The sequence below is a fragment of the Aaosphaeria arxii genome, assembly GCF_010015735.1.
Source record: "Aaosphaeria arxii CBS 175.79 unplaced genomic scaffold BU24scaffold_2, whole genome shotgun sequence".
Taxonomy (NCBI): domain Eukaryota; kingdom Fungi; phylum Ascomycota; class Dothideomycetes; order Pleosporales; genus Aaosphaeria; species Aaosphaeria arxii.
Genome location: NW_022983475.1, coordinates 2,613,219 through 2,630,646, shown reverse-complemented (window position 1 = coordinate 2,630,646; position 17,428 = coordinate 2,613,219). Strand labels below are relative to the sequence as shown.

Genomic DNA, 17,428 nt, shown 5'->3' with positions numbered 1-17,428 from the left:
TTCTCTCTTCACACATCAGACAATTGTCTCTTGTGCTTCCGCCTTTTCAAGGCAGCATGCTGTTGCCTTGAAATAAAACCCAGGACAAGATAAGTGTTTATGAGCATCTCTTCCTTCCTCAATCAACACAATTAGAGATATAAAAAGCCGTCAAGGTCCATGATGTTGACACTCACCACTACGCTCGTCAGTTGTTTTCCTTCTTCTATATTACACTTCCAATCCAATCTTTTTGACGATCACTTGAATTGATTCTTGTCGCTAGCCATCACGAGCAGGAAGCTTCTTATTTGGACGGCTGCAGCCAATTGTCAGACAAAGAAGATTCTCCTCACTTCCCATGAAGATGTCAGAAGTTCCAAAGTACCCAGGTCTTGGATTGCCATTGCGCCACAATCCCCAGGAAACCTATGGCTTCTACCCCATCGGCGCGCACGGCAGCTGTTATGGCTCGGACTCCGACATCCTACCGGTCAGGGAGCTCGCGATGATGAGTGTCATGGACCGACTCACAGACAAACCCGAGTGGTACCACAAGGTGTTCGACGAGCAGATCGTGGCCAAGTGGCGAGAGGAGGCACTGGAGATCCCGGATGAAGAGTTTTGGAAGATGGCGTTCGCGGCGAAGAGCCAGTATCGGTCCGACACGGAGCTGATCGTTCGGGATGAATGGGGACTTGAGCACCTAGAACAGCTGGAGGGCATCTTGTCGGGCAATGCTTTCGATTGTGTGAGTAAATGCGGGCGTCGGTGGTGAAATGAAGATATGTGCGTCCGTATTCTAACAAAAATCTTGAAGTGCATCCAAGAGCTTCGCAGCAAGGCACGATATTACGAGAAGACGGGTATAGTCCCAACACTAGATGCATGCGCATCCGTTGCCAAAGCCGACGGATTTGTGAAGCCTGAACTCCACAACGCATTGCGTGCAGCGTTCAACAAGCTGCAGGCAGAACAGGCTAATAGCCAGGACTGGCATCCAAACTCCAAGGAGATGGTACAGGATCTAGTGCACCCGTCCATGTACCCTTTGGTCTACGATCGGAGTCTGATCGTCCGCGAGGAGCTTGTCGGCGTCAGTGATGCTATAAGAAAGTGGGCGGGCAAGGGCGAAGTCATCGCCAAAGACACGTGGAAGCCTGGCGAGAACGACCGCTTTCGCTATGGAGTTGGGTCCGGCACCGTGCCTCCTGACTTCTGGTCTGATACCTACCAGTGGCTACCTTCCAACGTGGCTTTCCAGGACGATAGTTCTGTGAAGTTCACAAGCTACATCAATGGGCTTCATCCTAACCGCCATCCGGACATATACCGCACTATTGAAGACCTGATCAAAACCGCACTTCCGATGTGGGATCAGTGTCTCGGTCTCGCAAAGAATTATAATGAGAAAGTCGGCGCAGGACGGGTTAAATCACGGTTTCCTTATCCGACCAATCCCACGTAAGTGAAGTCGGTGGTTTCCATTATATTCACGTCAATATGCTTATCTTGTTTCAGCGATTCAAACCAGGACAACTGGTACTGGACAGCGCCCCCGAGGCTCGATGACCCTAAAAACAACAAGGGCATCCCTATAGAGCAGTCACAGGACACGGGCGTCGAGATAGCTAACCCAGATGAAAACTTCGACTTCGCCGACTACATCGAAGACTACCGAAAACCAATCCAAAAGCCCAAAATCCCAGAGCCCGTCTTCGAAGACCTCGACTACGCCCCATTAGCCGAGAACCTCCTCTCCCAGAAGTTCAAGGACACCGGACTACAAGTCATCGTCAAGATGGCCTCAATCGAGCTCACGCCGGAGAAACCAGAGTTCCCAGCTGGCGGCTGGCACATCGAGGGCCAGATGAACGAGACTATCTGCGCGACGGCGCTGTACTACCTCGACAGCGAGAACATCACCGACAGCAGCCTCGCGTTTCGCATGCAAGTTTCGGCCTACCTGAACGACGACATTTCCGTCGGCCAGGAAGAGTATCATTGGCTCGAGCAGATTTACGGGACCTCGCTGGGCGGCGGCAGCGCGCCGTGCCTGCAGAACTATGGGGAGGTTGTTACGAAGCAGGGGAGACTGCTTGCGTTTCCTAACGTATTGTGAGTTCACCCATTTCCTCTGGATCTACACTACACTCAATGGCAGCATTGACTAACATTTTTCTCCCTTGACAGCCAACACAGAGTCTCCCCCTTCGAGTTGAAGGACAAGACAAAGCCCGGCCACAGACGCTTCATCGCCCTCTGGCTCGTCGATCCCAACAAGCGCATCATCTCGACCGCCAACGTGCCCCCACAACAGATGGACTGGTGGTTCGACGAGGCGTTCGGCCTCGACTCCGCAGCACGAGAAGCCTCCTTGGCCAAGCTGCCCGCCGAAATCAGGGCTCTTTTGGCGGAGAAGGAAGACCGCGCGGGTTCGACAAACGTAGATACTCAGGGCGTGCTGCCGAACGAAGTCATGGACATAGTGAGGGAGCGTTTCCGTGCGGAGAATGGAGCGTTGCCGATGTCGCGGCGCGAGGCGGAGGAGCACAGGTTGAAGCTCATGGAGGTGCGCACGGCGAACAATAAGTCCGCTTCGGATTGGTGGAGGAAACACTCGCACAGTTTCTGTGAACATTGAGGCTGAAGGCGGGGGTTTCTTTTTTCTGTAAATGTGTTCAATCTAACGAAATTTGGGGGGGGTATCGATACTACGTAAAGCGCTTCGTAACAATGAACAAGACTATGATCTCAAATCCAGACCATCAAATGATAAAACCAATGCGAAACCAAGAGCAGGGGTGAATTCAATCGGTCGACACCTCTCCCACGCTGGAATCTCATCCACTCGACCTCGTGAGCACGATATCATACGGCGGATAATGCAACTCGACCTGGCCGCCCTCCCTCTCCACCAGCACAACCTTACTCAACGGCCAGCCATTCTGGTCCGAATACCCGTCGAAGTCGAACCAATCGCAGACCTCGAGCCCGGGGATCATCATCCTCCAGACCTGCGCGCCGCGACCGAACTGCGCATTCTCGGCGGCTCCCTCCGCGGGCGTGAGCACGACGCCCTCGGGCGTCGACCAGAACCGCGACTGGTCCTTTTCGGTCCAGCCAAGTCTGTCTAGGCCTTCCAGCGCAGACGTGCCGTTGACGACGAGCTCGCGGAGGTAGAGGATGTGGTCGACGACTTCGAGGCGGGCGAAGGTGGTGTCGTTGATATCTGAGCCGCGGACGGTGTCGGTGAAGATACCGGAGTCTCTGCCGTCGGCGTAGCGTCCAGAGAAGCGCATGCAGAGTCTCGATGCGAGGGCTTTGGCGAACGCCGGGATCAGGATGTCGTGCACTGTGTCTCTGATACTGGTCGGCACGATGCGCACATAGTCTTCCAAGCCAGAGTGCTGTGACAGGACGACGATGCCGTAGCCGAGATTCGGAATCACGTCGATCCAGGCGTGCCAGCCGCCGCCGTCGCCGGCCTTGCCGAAGGATGCGTACGTCTTTTCGGACAGTATGGATGAGCTCTTTGAGGTGGTGTCGATGGTCTTGAGGTCGATCTCCCAGCCGGGTCCGACGAGTTGTTTGCCGTCTGGGAGGGCGAAGTTGGGTTTCAGTGAGCGGCGGCGCTGGGCTCGAGTTATCAGTTTTGAGGGTGATGGAGAGAGCCAGACGCTGTAGAGGTACTTTGACAAATCGTTACTCGAACTCTGTTTCATTGTCATAATTAGCCCCCTGGAACCTTCACAGAAATCATGTCAGATGGGTGAAATGCCTCAGTACGTACCCACATGCCAGCAGCGGGATCATATCCCAGTCCAACAACAAGATCAGCCCAATTTGGGCCTCCAGGAACACCAATATAAGGTCTCAATCCGTCCGGTATGACGCCGAAGAAGCTGTGCGTCATGTCCAGTGAGGAAAAAATCTCATCCATTGCGAACTGGCTCCACGAGCTATCAGAACCAGTGATCTCATTGTAGTGAGATACGACAGCGGCTGTATTGATGTCAATATAACAATATTGCACCTCACATCGGAATCAAGATTCAACACTTACACGCAAGAATAGAGATACCGACATTCGAATCTAGACACAAATCAATCCATGAGCTCAAACGTCAAACAAACCATCTTTAGACACAGACAGAACAGAAAAAGGGAGGTTCGCCGGGGAAACTCACAAGCCGCCCGCTCGCCAGGAGCGAACATCAAACGGGTCTTCTTCACACTCTCTATCACGCCCTCAGGCGTCGCCGCAGCCCACGCCGCCCCGATGGTCTCCGCATCGGCCTTCCCCGTATTGAGCACGAGATTGAAGTCGGTACTGTAGCTCTCCCGCGACAGGCCCGCACTGTGGCTCGCCAGCATCCGCAGCGTGATGTCCCTCCCGCCATCCTCCCAGTCCTCGTCCGGGAGACGGAAGGAGGGGAGAAAGTGGCGGACGGGTGCGTCGAGTGAGAACTCGGTCAAGTTGGGGTGATGTTTGCTTTTATTCTCCACAACCAGGGCGGAGAAGACGGCGAGGTTCTTCGACACGGATGCTATGCGGAAGATGGAGTCATTGTCTACTGGGATTGAGGATGTTTCGTTCGTCTTCAGATTGCCATGGTTGAATGTGAAGGCCTGTTCTGGGCCGGATGCATGTACCTGGACATGGTCAGAATGGCCAGATTATGAACAAATGAGATCCTACAATAGATATTCCAGGGGATTACGGATATATGAACTCTCTACAAAACTTGCCGTCAAAGACCAGACAAGAACTACACAAGAAAAAGAAAAAAACGTATACTCACCACAGCAAAGCTCAGCCCATCACGTGTCGTATTCACAAAAAGCGCAGACAGATTCGCATGCAATGTGCCGAATGCCTCGACGACCGCCGGGTGCAGCAATACCAACGGGTCAGAAAGCAGGGAAGTCGGTACGTCGGGAACACAAGCAGCGGATGCCAGATGGGCGTACGGTGACGATAACAACAACAGCAGTGGCAGTAATAAGCACCGACGCGGTGCGTTGGCTGCTGTGGACAGCGACGTATGCCTCATGGTTCGGACGGAACCATGCGAGGTCGAAGGGACCTGCCTACCTACCTACGGAGAGCGAGAGATGGGAGTCGGCAGAAGCAAGGGAACCATGATTTGGAGACGAGAGTGCAGGTAGTTATGAATATCGCCAATGATAGAGCTGCCAAGGTAGGACAGAGGCTCTGGCGGTGTGCCTGCTGATGAGGATGATCGCTACCCCGCGTACTTGGATATGTACAAGTCAATGGGGGTTACGTGGGTACGAGTACCTTGTATATGCATATATAAAAGGTGTAGTTACCAATTAGAGATAGCCAGAATGTTAATTAATTACCGATAAGATAGATCGCTGGACTCGAGGCAAGTTACGCGGCCAATCAGATGCAGTTGATTGTAATGCGCCGATAATACCTCCTCTAGGTACTCGCTATGTACTCTGCCGAGTATGCTCCCGTGGTACCGATATATGACCTATCCAGGTACCTTCGTATTTACCTGTTGCTTGGTTGAATATCTCGCATTCACGATAACAAAAGCAAAATGTGGACGAAACATACACAGATATTCTGGATATTTTGTAGAGATCTACCAATGAGCTCTACGCATATGTATACCAATCATCTACAAACAGATCCATAATATCGCCAAATACACCCCAAAATCTTCCCAGGTGACCACATCCAAATATGAAATAATATAATCCAAACCAATTTCCTTCATGATGGGTCAGGCACACTCCACGACCCATTCCCCCACAACGTCCCCACCTCCCCGTAATCCAACGTCCTCCCCCCTCTCAAGAAAGCAAACCGCACATACTCGGGAACCTCCAACGCACTCTCCCTCGTCCAATTGAACACCTGGGGTCCATCTCCGTCCTCAAAGAAGGCGCGGAACCTCTCCACGTCGTTGACGAGCGCGCTGATGCCGTCGTGCGCGGTGGACGCCGCCCACGTGAAGCTCGCGGTCCACGACGCAGCATCAGGTGGTAGTGGTGATGGGATGTATGCCGTGATGTTGGGCTTGGAGGATCCGAAGGCGCCGTCTGCGCGGAGGGCGTCGGCGGTTTGGAGCACGGAGTCGAAGTCCCATCTCGCGATGCCGTTGACGAATAGTCCGAGTAGGATTCCCTGGTAGAGGAGCGAGGCGCGGGTCTGCATGCTGGTGCCTGGTAGGAGGAGTAGGGCGAGGATGTAGTGGTGGATGCGGAGTTGGAGGCCGGGGATGGCGAGGGAGAAGGCGATTGCGAGGAGGAAGAGTGCGTAGAGGGCGAGGTAGCGTGGCAGGCGACCCTCGACCCAGAAGCCGTGGACTTGCCGGGGGATTATGAAGATGAGAATGAGGAGGATTATGGCGAGGGCGAGTTTGGCGCCGGGTTGTTGGTTGAGGTCGTGTGCGGTGAGCCGCGAGATGGGGATCCAGTCAAAGGTGTAGTTGGAGAGGGCGCCGAACCAGAAGCCTCCGAGCCATAACAGTGTCTTCTCGACGTGCGCTTCGACGCCTGATAGTGTTCGTCTCACGACTGTGCGGTAGAGCACGACGGCGCAGAAGAGCGCTGGGAGGAGTCTCTTCGCGAACATGGAGATATGGTCAGGTAGGACCGACAGGCTGCGACGAGACGCAGACGGGGGATCCGACACCAGACTGACGTGCGCGAAAATCATGATGAAGACCGTGAAGAATAGCGCACGCGGCGACGCAGTGCATACAGACAACACCGCCGTGAAGACCAGCGACACGACAAGCAAAAGCTGTCTTTGATCGGCTGGACAGCTGCCCCCTTGCAAAGCATCCAGCTGGAACGTGAGCGGGAAATACGAATCGAAGGAGATAGATTCCAATCCATTGCTCTTCGTGCTCGGAAACACGTCTCTCTGGCCCTTTCGTGAAAGTCTTCCACAACCACCTCTGACATCGCTTACGACACCCGCATGGATCGCAGAGCTGCAGATGAAACTGTCCCCTCGATAGATCCTATCTTCGCCGCCGCCAATGACGAATGGACGATAATTGATATCTACAGGACCAACGGGATGCGGATTGAGCACCTGGACGTCCGCACACTTAGCCGGACATCGAAAAGAAAAGCTGTCCTTGTCAAAAGGACGACAATCGATACCGTCGAGGCCGCACCCATTCTTAGCTCTCCAGAGCGTGTCCGTACACTCGAGTTGCAGGATGTACTCGCCGCCGGGGGCCTTGCGTGGTAGCTGAGTGACGCCGAGTACGGTCCCGAGGATGGCGAGCCAGAGGAAGAAGAGGGCTGCCAGCGCGACGAGCTTTCGTTTGCGTGACGGCATCCAGCGATCCACCGCGTTCGCTGGGAATTGTTGGATCTTGGGGAACCATGGTTTGATGGACTGTATCCGTGGGGGATCCGGGCCGTAGAAACATGCCCAAAAGCCGGTGGGACGGTGATGGCGTTTCCTCACTGTTGGGTTGGGAGGATCCTCATGGTCTAGCTCTTCCGAACGTGGAAGCAATTGAGCCTCCTCGTCCTCAATCTCGGTGTCGTTCCTGGCCTCTACCGGCCCTCGCAAGTGGATGTACTCCGCGTCGCTGTCCTCGTCATTGGAACGGAGTGGTGGCATCGGTCCATCGAAGCGCCAATCCTACTCTTGATAGAACGATCCAATCGAATTGCTAGAGGTACTCCTTATGCCTTTTCCTATCCTCCTCTTGATTGTTTAAATCTAGTGTAGGTCGTTTGGACAGTTGAAAATATCATAAGGCTGACGGGAGGACTATTGCACTGCCACGTGCGGCCCGCGCGCCCCTGAGTCCAAGTCTTCTTTATCGATAACCCAAACGCCGGGCTAGTCACCTTATCTCCGCCATGATCTCATACCCAAAACTCATTCCATCTTGCTTGACCTTATCGTCGCTCAACGGCCTCTAATCACGATATTATCACACAGAAACGTAACGTATCACTGACTCTTCCGTCCCGAAAACCCATGAGACTCCTCGCTCACCCGCTCTATCTACATCCCCCGGCCATGTAAGAGCTACGAGTACGGGTTCGCTCACCCGCCGAACCTAGATGCGGAAAAGCGGTTCCGCCATACGACCAACCTACCTTACCTATATGAAGAAGGTGAAGAATGAAGACGTTAGTCCAACGTCGTAAAAGAATACGAATTTAACGTGAAAATTCCCCTCAACCCCTCCAGCTTCTTCTTCGTCTTCCCTCACACACCATTGTCGCGGACGTTACAGGCGAACATACACGACAACTTCCCACGGCGAGAAAAAGTACCTACATCACGACAGCAGAACAGCACCTCGCAAGACATCAAAAATGCGCGTAATCGTCTTCGGCGCCACAGGCATCCAAGGCCGATCGCAAGTCCACCACCTCCACACCCTCGGCCACACCGTCGTCGCCGTCTCCCGCACACCCTCGACCTTCACGCCCCCTCCCTCCTCCAACACCACACCCATCGAATCCGTAACCTTAGACTTCACCTCCCTCTCCGACGTCGACCGCGTGATCCGCAGCAGCACCTCCCCCCAAGAACCAACAGCAATATCCCTCAACCTCCCCTCCACCTCCTTCAACCCGTCCCCCCCAATCCTCCTCGCCGCATCCAACATCGCCTCCTCCGCCGCCACGCACGGCGTAAGCCTAATCGTCTTCAACACTTCCATGCCCGTCCCCACGGTACCCCAGGACATAAAAGCTCAAGACGACCGCCGCGAAATCATGCGTATCCTCCGCTCAACCCCAAACGCCGTACCCGTAATATGTATAAAACCCGTCGTGTACCTCGACAACCTTCTCGAAGGCTGGGCGCTCCCGCCGATACGGGACAGGAATACCGTCGTGTATTGCCATAAGCCGACGCTGAGGGTGAGCTGGATATGCCACCACGACGTTGCGCAGCTTGTCGGCGCGGCGATTGCAAGGGGAGCGGAGGCGCTCGGGGGCAGGGACTTCGATGTGGGCGGGCCTGAGACGGTGAGGCTGGAGGAATTGGCGGGGAAGTTGGGGAGGGGGGGGGGGAGGGAGATGGGGGGGGAGAGCCAGAGCGTGGCGGAGTTTTGTGAGAGGATTGGGGAGACGATGGGGGGGAGGGGACTGGAGGGTGAGAGGATCGTGGCGCAGATGTTTAAGGCGTATACGTATTATAATGAGGCGGAGGACGAGCCGTTCAGGGTGGATATGAGGGCGGTTTTGGAGGAGCTGCCGGTGAGGTTGACGACGATTGAGGAGTGGGCGAGGAGACGGAGCCCGCCTGGCTGGTAAAAGAGGGAGCGAGAGAGCGGGTCAACCGATGCGATGCGAGCGTTATTTTGTGGAGAATCGCAGTAGATCTCGGAAGCTACCTCAATGAAGCATCGTTATTGTGGAGACTCGATTCACGGCATCGCAACATCATTTATCTTACTGGGACGCCTCACGGTATAAATTAAGAGCAATAAATGTAAAGATGTCCGTTACATTATGTTGAATATTACAAAGGCAACTGGACTAAACATCACATCAAGACAGCACATCACAGCAGAAATAAAGTATGGCGTGAATCGTTATCTCATTCTTCATGATTTTAGGTATAATAAAACATTCCCATCGCTATCAAAGCACATGTTTCCGCTGGATCATGACACCAGCAACGCCAATTGGAAATCACATCCGTCGACTGATCGACCTTCGCCCATTCTAGTGTGGTATTTCGGACCGAGCACTAACGTGTTGCACCCTCTTTGTCTACAAAGAAGAAGTCTTCTGCACCTTCTGGACGATGGGTGCAACCTTTGCGAAGAGAGGGTGGGACTTGTCAAGACCGGTGATCTTGGCAGTGGCATCCTCAGAGTTGTTCTCCTTGAGCACCTTGGCAAGCTCTGCCGACTCCTCATCGCCCTCGACGTTCTGGAACTGGAGAGCAACCTCAATGGCACCCAAGAGGTTGTCGATGCTCTGGCCGCGCTCGATGAGATCGGCAGCGGGGGAGATGAAGCGTTCCTTGCGGGAGAGCTTGCGGAGAGGGGCACGACCGACACGCTCCACTCTGTCCTGAAGAGTGGGGTTCGAGATACGAGAGATGATGCTTTCAACGTAATCGTCCTGCTCCTTGGCGTCGATGCCGTGCTTCTTGACGATGAGGTTTGCCGTCTCGCCGAGCACCTTGCGGATGATGTCGTGGATCTCCTTGTCAGCAAGAGACTCGTGGACGAACTGCTTGCCACGGTTGTAGCCGTAGTAGGCGGCCGTGGCGTGCGAGGTGTTGACGGTGAAGAGCTTGCGCTCGATGTAGGGCTCGAGGTCGTCGACGTAGTGGATGCCCTCGATCGCGGGCTTCTTGCCGCCATTCTCGAAGGGCTTCTGCTCGACGCACCACTCGAAGAACTTCTCGATCTTGACATTGAGGCCGGCATCGGCATCCTGGGCGGGGACGATGCGGTCAATGGCAGAGTTGGCGAAGCGAGCACGCTTGTCGAGGGACTGGAGGGTCTCCTTGTTGAGCTTCTCCTCAATGTACTTCTCGATGTGACCCCTCCAGGTTGTGGTGGCATTGATTGCGTTCTCGCAAGCAATGACAGCGAGAGGGTAATCGAGTGTGCGTGCCTCAATGGCCTTGGCGACGGGCTCGGCGACGAACCTGAGGATGTTGGGGCCGACGGCGCAGGTGACGATGTCAGCCGAAGCGATCTCCTCGATGACCTTGGGGAGCTCGTGCTTGCTGTTGATGGCACGGTAGTTGTCGATGGTAAAGGTGCGTTCGCCATCCTCGCCAATCTCGGTGACGGTGTAGGATTTTGTGGACTGGAGAGCATTGATAATACTATCCATCACATCGACGAAGATGACCTCATATCCGGAGTTGTGAAGGAACTCGGCAACAAAGCCGCGGCCGATGTTGCCACCGCCGAAGTGAACAGCCTTCTTTGTGGGAGACATTGTTATGTGTGGGATGTGGGGTTGACTGGTGATTGGAATGAGTATTGGAGTAGGTAGGTAGAAGATTAAAGTGAAGGAAGTGAAGAAATATGGGTTTGGAAGAGGAATTGAGTGGATGAGTGGAGGGTTTTATGGGCAGAGAGCGGAAGAGTGAGATGTCCGATGAATGACGATGAGAAGAAAGAGGACAGAGTAGGCGGGAGGCCTGGGTGAGGGTCGGTTTTGTATTGTGTCGGGGGCGGAGTAGGCAGGTACGACCACGACCAACGCCCCGGGAAATGTTGTATAGTGGGGCAATAATGATGATGATTATGGTGGAAGGGGAAAGGAGATACCGTTACGGCAAGGTACGAGTAGGGTACCTAGTGAACAGTGGTGTAGTGTGGTAAAAGTGAAGCCAGGGAGAGAAAGAACAGGTAAAGGTCATCAGACACCCGCGTGCGCATGGGCAGAGAATATCGGTGTGGACGTAATAGTGAAAAGGCAGGAAAAGAAAACTGAAAGTTTGAGGCTTACCTAGGTTATGCGGGTGCGTGGGTGAGTGCGTGGGTGAGGTGTTGAGCGTGGGTGGTGGATGGTTGGTGGTTGAGTCGTGGGTTGTTGGTATTGGAGGTGTATGGAGTTATTGGGAAGATGGGGAAGTTGAGGAGGATCTGCTGGGGGAGGTGGAGGGGAAAGGCGGGAGCGAATGTAGCTAGTGGAGTAGTGTCGCTGCTATTGAGGCACAATGACGAGGGAGACGAGTAGAGAGGTGTTCTAGACGTGATTTCTCTCCGAACGTAGAGTATCGGGCTTCTTGCGTTTGTTGAGGGGACCGAGTATGAGCACGGAGTAGTAGTAGTAGTAATAGTAGGTCGTCGTAGTAGTGAGATTTAATTCCTACTTTGTTGCCTGTAATTGTGGTAAGCTTGGGGAATTCCAATTGACACCCACCAGTAGCCGCTTGGATATGGATACGACCAAATCACCGTAAACAAAGGACATCCAGGAAATTAATGTACGTACCCTGTATGTGTATGTGCGCGTAGTGTTGCTTGTACTGTTACCCCGCAGGCAGGAAGGGATGAGTTCCGATTGACGTCGAGAGCGCAGAGAAGCGGTGACGGGCAAAGGAGACAATTGATTCGCAAGTACCAGGACAGGAAGCACAGGTACAGGCAGACGCAGTCAAGGATGGGTTGTGACTGAACAGCGATTGGGCGCCAGGCGACAGATGACAAGAGGATGGCGAGAGAATGGAAGGGCTAATGCTGTATTCCCGCTGGGCAGCTGATGGGTACGCGTAAAAGCAATATTATTATTGCAATGGAGGATGGCGAGGGATATCGGTTGGGGGTTTGGTTGGGGGGAATATGGGGTATCACTGAAGGTTGTTTGGAAAAGAAAAGAATTGAGATGATTAGGAACAGAATTGGCGGGGGGAACTGAGGCTTTTGTATAATTAATAGAATTAGTTTCGACCCTAACTACACCGTATACAACCGCGAGTGCAAATGGCAATTGACAGTCACGATGATGATATGGGCCTATGAAAGGGCCAACGGGAACAGTCGTGATTAGTAGCCACCCAGTTCCGAAACGGGTCATTACCCATGAGGTTAGTGGGTGAGTGGGCAGTGTGGAAAGTGTGGGCAGAGTGGATATCGTGAGATGTGACATGGGAGGGGGCATGGGAGGCAATGGAGGCATGCGATGGGATGTGGCATGTGGCATGTGGCATGCTGGATAGTTACTCGTAGTTAGTGGAAGCACTTCTACGACTGGCTAGTCCAGTAGTTAACGGTTAGGTATACCGGTACACTCTTCCGCACAATCATTGCGACTGAGTTACTTCTTTTCCCTGTGACATGATACCTGATAACTCTGCAAAGTACTTCGTAACGAACCTCAATGTGACATGACATGACATTGCCATCATGGAAATGTAGTGCGGTAGTAACTAATAATTGGATACACACTGTGCACTGTGCAGGATGATGATTGGCAGGTACTCGTAGAAAGTGGTGGAATTGCGCGTTACGAGTTATCGCCAAGTGTTGAGGGTTGGTCTACTAAATGTCCGCCGGCCGTAATACCATGCCGTACCATGCTCACTAACCAGGTAACTAACACCCGCCTCACTCAGTTATCTTTCAATACTTATCTACTTCCAGATAATTCAACCCTCAAATTGCCTATCAAAGACCGACGAGCCGACGAATTATGATCATAATTATGCTAGTTCCGTTCTATCCTTTTTGTGCCAATTGTGATGATACTACACAGTACTGTGTTGATAGCCAAAGTAGTGTGTCTGTATGTATGTAGGCGCCTGCTGTATTAATGACGGTAATACTACGGAAGCAACGACCCCCACTCCCACTCCCACTCCCACTCCCTTGCCCCTCCTGATCTCATCTCATCTCATCCCATCCCATACAATACATACAAACATGTCCCTCAATCACAAGCCAAAAACAACTCCAATCCCCTCATCAATCAATCAATCGCCCTCGTCCGCGCGCGAGCCTCAATGCCACATGCAATTTCTCAACGCTCAATTCTTCAATGCCTCACTGCCCAACTCATCAATTAACCTTCTTAACCCAACGTACGAGTGCTGCACTGCCACTACGGTACTGCCCATCTCGGTATTAATCCCGCAACTGTGTTCTATGCCTCAAAGAGCGAACATGTTACATGTCCCGACATAACGGCGCTAGCAACCTTTAACCTACCGTGTACTTGCACCCAAAGTAACCATCGTGTCTTTCTGTTTTGCCCTTTCGGCCGTGGAACAACCTCACACACAACTAAATTCAACGTTTCCACTAACTACAACCTAACTACTAACTACAACCTAACCTACCACTGCCACCACAACCAAGGAATCGTCCATGCACTCGCTCACAATTCAAGGGTGTCGTGTCAAACAAATCCAAACTTCTCGGTCCGGCTCCCGTGAGATCAATGGTCTCAACATAGTCGTCGTCGTCCTGGTCGCCGCATCGCAATTCCCACAGGAAACAATAACCTCACGATGATGCAATAATTCTACCCAGCCAATAACCTAACCTAACCCACAAGGTCATTTCATGCCTACTGAACGTACCCCTCCTCCTCACCAACGCAGTGCGCCGCGCCCGCGCCTGAAACTAACCAAGAGGCTAACCCTCACGCTCTCTCCACCGTCTACCGTCCATCCGTATCTCTGTATTCCCTAGGTTATCTCCCTCGGAATCGACGGGTACCTTTCAATTGCTTCACCGAGCCACCACTCGCCGACGCACCGCACCGTCTATAGCACTCTGAACACACGCTCCCTCTTATCAAACATCCGAACCTTCTACCACCCCACCGGACGGGCGGACGAACGGATTGACGGCCGACGAGCCTGTCAATTGCTGCAACGGCTATAGATAGATTCATTCCTACTGTACTGTGTACATACTGATACATGTACAGTCCATGCATACATAATTACCTCTAATTAGTTCCTTCAAACCATTCCGCAAACCGCCTACCTTCCCCCCTCCCTCCCCTCCCTTTCCCACCCTCGGAAAAGCGCAAACGCACGACGCACACAATAAATAGCGCGAGCGCGCGGGACACTCCTCAATACAATAGAGCGGAGCGGAGAGGGGGGGAAGAGGAGGAGCAGGGAGGAGCAGGTAGGCAGTAGGAGGGGGGGAAAATGTTCCGATTCCTACGTCATACGCCGCCGGTTTTCCCATTCAATTACCGGTGGACCGTAGACACCACACCACCGCACACACTCACGATGGCTACACGATGGCTAGTTAGCTCCCGCGGCTAACTCGCGAGAATGAGGGTGAGTCGTAACCTGCTGGCTGGTCGGTCCTTGGTTTTTTTTTCGCAAGTTCACGATCCAAGGAAAGACGGATTGGATTGGATCGAAATCTCTCGTGAAATCATCATTCGCAAATTTGGCTTCAATCCGTTTTCAATGCCCCCGGAAAACCTGTTCCAACAACAATAGAACACACGTAATCGTGAACCTCTCCATTCCCAGTATTTGTGGGAAATAATTGATTTATGACATCGTACTTTGAATCTCGACTTTCCAATGTCCCTATTTCGCGAAAATCCCTCTCAATCGCAATGGCAATAGCAATCACAAGCAAGCTACCCTCGTCGGATCATCGTAGGCCGTTCGCCGTTGCCGCCGCCCATGTGGACCAAAGACCCACGATACACCCTACGAGTGTGATTATGTCACGCAGACACATCCTCACCTCACCTCACCCCAAATCGGAAAAGAAAATAAGAGTATCCGAGATTCACCCTCGTCGCTTTCGTCCAAGACTACCCAAGGTAATCACTTTAGTTTAGCCAATCCGTCGGGAATCGCTCGAGGAAGGGCAAGATGTTACGAGTATGTGAGGTACTTACCTTAACGCACGACTGCGGTACTAGAAAGGGTGAAAAGGCACAGTGTAAGGATATGAGGGTGGGTTAGGTGAGTAATTTGGATACTTTGTGTTACATGCGGTGATGTGTGTGATCTACACGGTAGTTACGTTTCTTATGTTTTAGAAAATAACCATGAGTTTATTATTACTATTCTTAGAAGCTTATTCCTTTTTGTGGAGGCATAATTGGATTTTCTGGCGCTGCCAAAGTCGTCGTGGTTCCATCTGAGATCGCTGGACTAATAATCAGTCGCCCGCTAACCAATCTCTCATTACGATGAAACGTCCTTCTCTCCTTCTCTTCCCTTTACACTTCGTACCTTGTATCGACACAATTTTTCTCTCCTCTCCTCCGTCCATTACAATTATTCACACAGTACTCCATACCTCGTCCTTTATGCATGTATAGCCTGCTGCACATGCGGATACACCTGCACCATCTGGTGATACAGATCCGGATGGTCCCGAATCATGACCTGCGGATCCCACGCCATCGCCACGAAGATGGTGTCTATTCCCGAGCTCAGCGGCGTCGTGAAGATGTTGCACACCTGCAGCCCGATGAGGAACGCGAATGCGACGACCACGGGTGTGTACGCTCCGTCCTGGTTGTATGCGGGCGACGTGAAGATGAGGTAGAGGTATGCGAGAAGGGCGCACGCGTACGCAATGAATGTAGCGCCCATCGAGAGGACGGGTCCGATGAGGCATTCGTTGACGAGGGCATCGATGCCGCGGTCCTTGATCATGCTGATCGTAATGTTAGCTGAATTTGTATAACTAACCTAGGGTGACTGAATCTTGTGTATACGTACGTCCAAGTGTCCTTTGCCGCCTGTATGTACGACTTGCCATAAAGCGCAATGTGCGAGAAGGCATAGCGGTTCAGGAACTGTACCGCCCAGCTGAGCAAGGAAATCAGGCATTCCAGGCAGCAGAATACAATCGTCCCGATAATGTTACCTTCCTGAGACGACGTCTGTCGCGCGACCGAGCAGATCTGGCGCAGGAAATTGATGATGGCCACAATGAGACTGCCCAGGCTGATACTGCCAAAGCTGTAGGTCAATGATCGCTTCAAGGCGCCTCGTGTAGCTCCCTTGGGGAAATTGTTCGAGCAGAAGTACCACGATCCGTACACTCCGGAAATTGTTGTGTGGATGGTATTTTTCAACCATTCCGATATCCAGTACATGGCGAATGTGATGAAGACTATCAGTCCAATCACCTTTCCTTTGCTGCAACCACCGGCGCCCTCGCTGCATGCCGGATTATTCCCCGGTTCGTATTTCACATATACCGCAACCAGAGTGACCGAGTACCAGGCACCGAATGCCGCTGCCAGAAGACCACCAATGAGGGAGACGACGTAAACATGGCCATACTTCTTGGCAACGTCAATGCTCGTCTGCAGCATCAGGACCGAGAACGGAATGCGCGGGATCCAGGAGATGAAACAGATCACGTAGAAGATCGAGAATAGAAGGAATACAATACCACCGGACCAGTACTTGCGGGACAACATATAGATTGCCGTCGCGAATCCGAATATAATATTCAGGATACCCTGTCGCAGATTAGCCACACTGTAACCATGCGGATTGGTAAGTATCGTACAGTGATCCAAATGAATTGTTTGGTAAAGGCTCGCGCAGCCCACATATAGGCGTAACTGAAGACGATTGCGACAGCCAGGACAAAAGCGAAGAGCACAATGGTATTCGTGGACAGTCCGAAGTCATTGCGACTATTATAGATACCTCCGCCATTGAACGAAAAGGTATGCACTGGGATTGTCAGTAATCCACAAAAAGAGCTGTGTACTCGGGCCCACGTACCGTATCCTTGGATTGCGATGCCAGAAACAGCTGCGAAACCTAGGAATACAGCGATGAACTGTACACGCAATGGTCAATGAATGCTACGGATGATGATGGCAATGGTCGAGGACAACGTACCAGCAATCCCGCCCACCAGTCATTGAATTTTGGCTTTTGGATCTTGAAGGCCTGGTCGAAGTTTTGCTTCTCTCCGGCATTCATCGGAGGCGCATACGGCTGTTCATTGTAGCCGTTTTGTTGCGGTGGAGGGCCAGGCGG

General features: G+C 52.6%; 5 protein-coding genes across 5 annotated transcripts; 2 read left to right on the top strand and 3 right to left on the bottom strand.

The window, feature by feature from the left end:
* Window positions 1-136: 136 nt before the first annotated feature.
* Window positions 137-2,737, top strand: BU24DRAFT_419067 (uncharacterized protein). Its single transcript, XM_033527122.1, has 4 exons — window positions 137-730; window positions 800-1,443; window positions 1,501-2,097; window positions 2,173-2,737. Exons 1-4 carry the CDS (start codon window positions 347-349, stop codon window positions 2,621-2,623), a joined length of 2,076 nt encoding a protein of 691 aa, XP_033387783.1. The 5' UTR covers window positions 137-346; the 3' UTR covers window positions 2,624-2,737.
* An 85-nt stretch (window positions 2,738-2,822) lies between these two features.
* On the bottom strand, window positions 2,823-7,728 carry BU24DRAFT_489411 (beta-lactamase/transpeptidase-like protein; the record flags this gene model as incomplete). The annotated part of the gene is made up of 5 exons (XM_033533640.1): window positions 5,831-7,728; window positions 4,170-4,635; window positions 4,046-4,075; window positions 3,773-3,984; window positions 2,823-3,695 (listed from the first exon to the last, which is right to left on the bottom strand). Exons 1-5 carry the CDS (start codon window positions 7,604-7,606, stop codon window positions 2,823-2,825), a joined length of 3,357 nt encoding a protein of 1,118 aa, XP_033387782.1. The 5' UTR covers window positions 7,607-7,728.
* Window positions 7,729-7,871: 143 nt separating this feature from the next.
* Window positions 7,872-9,522, top strand: BU24DRAFT_120483 (NAD(P)-binding protein). The gene has a single exon (XM_033520890.1). The coding sequence runs from the start codon at window positions 8,317-8,319 to the stop codon at window positions 9,262-9,264; it is 948 nt and encodes a 315-aa protein (XP_033387781.1). The 5' UTR covers window positions 7,872-8,316; the 3' UTR covers window positions 9,265-9,522.
* A 204-nt stretch (window positions 9,523-9,726) lies between these two features.
* Window positions 9,727-10,917, bottom strand: BU24DRAFT_406108 (mannitol-1-phosphate 5-dehydrogenase; the record flags this gene model as incomplete). Its single annotated transcript, XM_033525746.1, has 1 exon — window positions 9,727-10,917. One exon carries the CDS (start codon window positions 10,915-10,917, stop codon window positions 9,727-9,729), a length of 1,191 nt encoding a protein of 396 aa, XP_033387780.1.
* Window positions 10,918-15,437: 4,520 nt separating this feature from the next.
* Window positions 15,438-17,426, bottom strand: BU24DRAFT_386333 (DUF580-domain-containing protein). The gene is made up of 5 exons (XM_033524914.1): window positions 17,288-17,426; window positions 17,168-17,225; window positions 16,947-17,116; window positions 16,145-16,896; window positions 15,438-16,079 (listed from the first exon to the last, which is right to left on the bottom strand). The coding sequence occupies exons 1-5, from the start codon at window positions 17,369-17,371 to the stop codon at window positions 15,725-15,727; spliced, it is 1,419 nt and encodes a 472-aa protein (XP_033387779.1). The 5' UTR covers window positions 17,372-17,426; the 3' UTR covers window positions 15,438-15,724.
* Between the last annotated feature and the right edge of the window lie 2 nt (window positions 17,427-17,428).

Bases quoted from the DNA above. Each gene is read 5' to 3' on its own strand.
- BU24DRAFT_419067 (XM_033527122.1), top strand. From the start codon at position 347: ATGTCAGAAGTTCCAAAGTACCCAGGTCTTGGATTGCCATTGCGCCAC. The intron at 1,444-1,500 runs GTAAGTGAAGTC...ATCTTGTTTCAG, and splicing joins CCTTATCCGACCAATCCCAC to CGATTCAAACCAGGACAACT. The intron at 2,098-2,172 runs GTGAGTTCACCC...CTCCCTTGACAG, and splicing joins CTTGCGTTTCCTAACGTATT to CCAACACAGAGTCTCCCCCT.
- BU24DRAFT_120483 (XM_033520890.1), top strand. From the start codon at position 8,317: ATGCGCGTAATCGTCTTCGGCGCCACAGGCATCCAAGGCCGATCGCAA.
- BU24DRAFT_386333 (XM_033524914.1), bottom strand. From the start codon at position 17,371: ATGAATGCCGGAGAGAAGCAAAACTTCGACCAGGCCTTCAAGATCCAA. The intron at 17,226-17,287 runs GTACGTTGTCCT...TTGCGTGTACAG, and splicing joins ACTGGTGGGCGGGATTGCTG to TTCATCGCTGTATTCCTAGG. The intron at 17,117-17,167 runs GTACGTGGGCCC...TGACAATCCCAG, and splicing joins CATCGCAATCCAAGGATACG to TGCATACCTTTTCGTTCAAT.